Source organism: Sinocyclocheilus grahami, unplaced genomic scaffold (assembly GCF_001515645.1).
Source record: "Sinocyclocheilus grahami isolate Dianchi unplaced genomic scaffold, SAMN03320097.WGS_v1.1 scaffold1208.1, whole genome shotgun sequence".
NCBI lineage: Eukaryota > Metazoa > Chordata > Actinopteri > Cypriniformes > Cyprinidae > Sinocyclocheilus > Sinocyclocheilus grahami.
The window spans coordinates 24,533-24,857 of record NW_015506387.1 but is presented as its reverse complement, the minus strand read 5'-3'; the positions used below and the strand labels follow the sequence as shown (position 1 = coordinate 24,857).

At 54.5% G+C, this 325-nt stretch overlaps 1 protein-coding gene across 3 annotated transcripts in view; it reads right to left on the bottom strand.

Annotated features, from left to right (window-relative positions):
• LOC107568035 (protein LBH-like) overlaps positions 1 to 325 on the bottom strand; it is a 20,310-nt gene that overhangs the window by 5,544 nt on the left and 14,441 nt on the right. For 2 of the 3 annotated variants that reach the window (XM_016253871.1, XM_016253870.1), the window contains exon 3: positions 1 to 249. The exons of the other annotated variant lie outside the window; for it this stretch is intronic. In XM_016253871.1, the coding sequence (XP_016109357.1) occupies positions 49 to 249 (201 nt within the window). In that variant the 3' untranslated portion in view covers positions 1 to 48. The remainder of the gene's footprint in view (positions 250 to 325) is intronic. 3 annotated transcript variants of the gene reach the window in all.

The following is a 325-nucleotide window of genomic DNA, read 5'->3' as shown; positions in this document are numbered from 1 at the left end:
GTGTGTGTGTGTGTGTGAGAGAGAGAGAGAGAGTCAGTTGGTTCCTCTCTAATGCTGAGAGTTCTGCATCTGTTCGTTCTGCAGGTTTCCATCGCACTCTTCCTCCTCCTCTTCGCTCACCAGGAACTCCTCAGGAGGCCAGCGCAGCTCCCCGCTCTCCACCTCACCCTCCGTCGGCTCCACCACGATAGATGGCAGCCGGTCCTTCAGCTTACAGCAGCGCTCGAAGTCCGAGGGATCCGGAAAGATCTGATCGGAGAAACGAGAAGAACATTCAGTCAGATTCCACACACACACACACACACACACACACACACACACATAT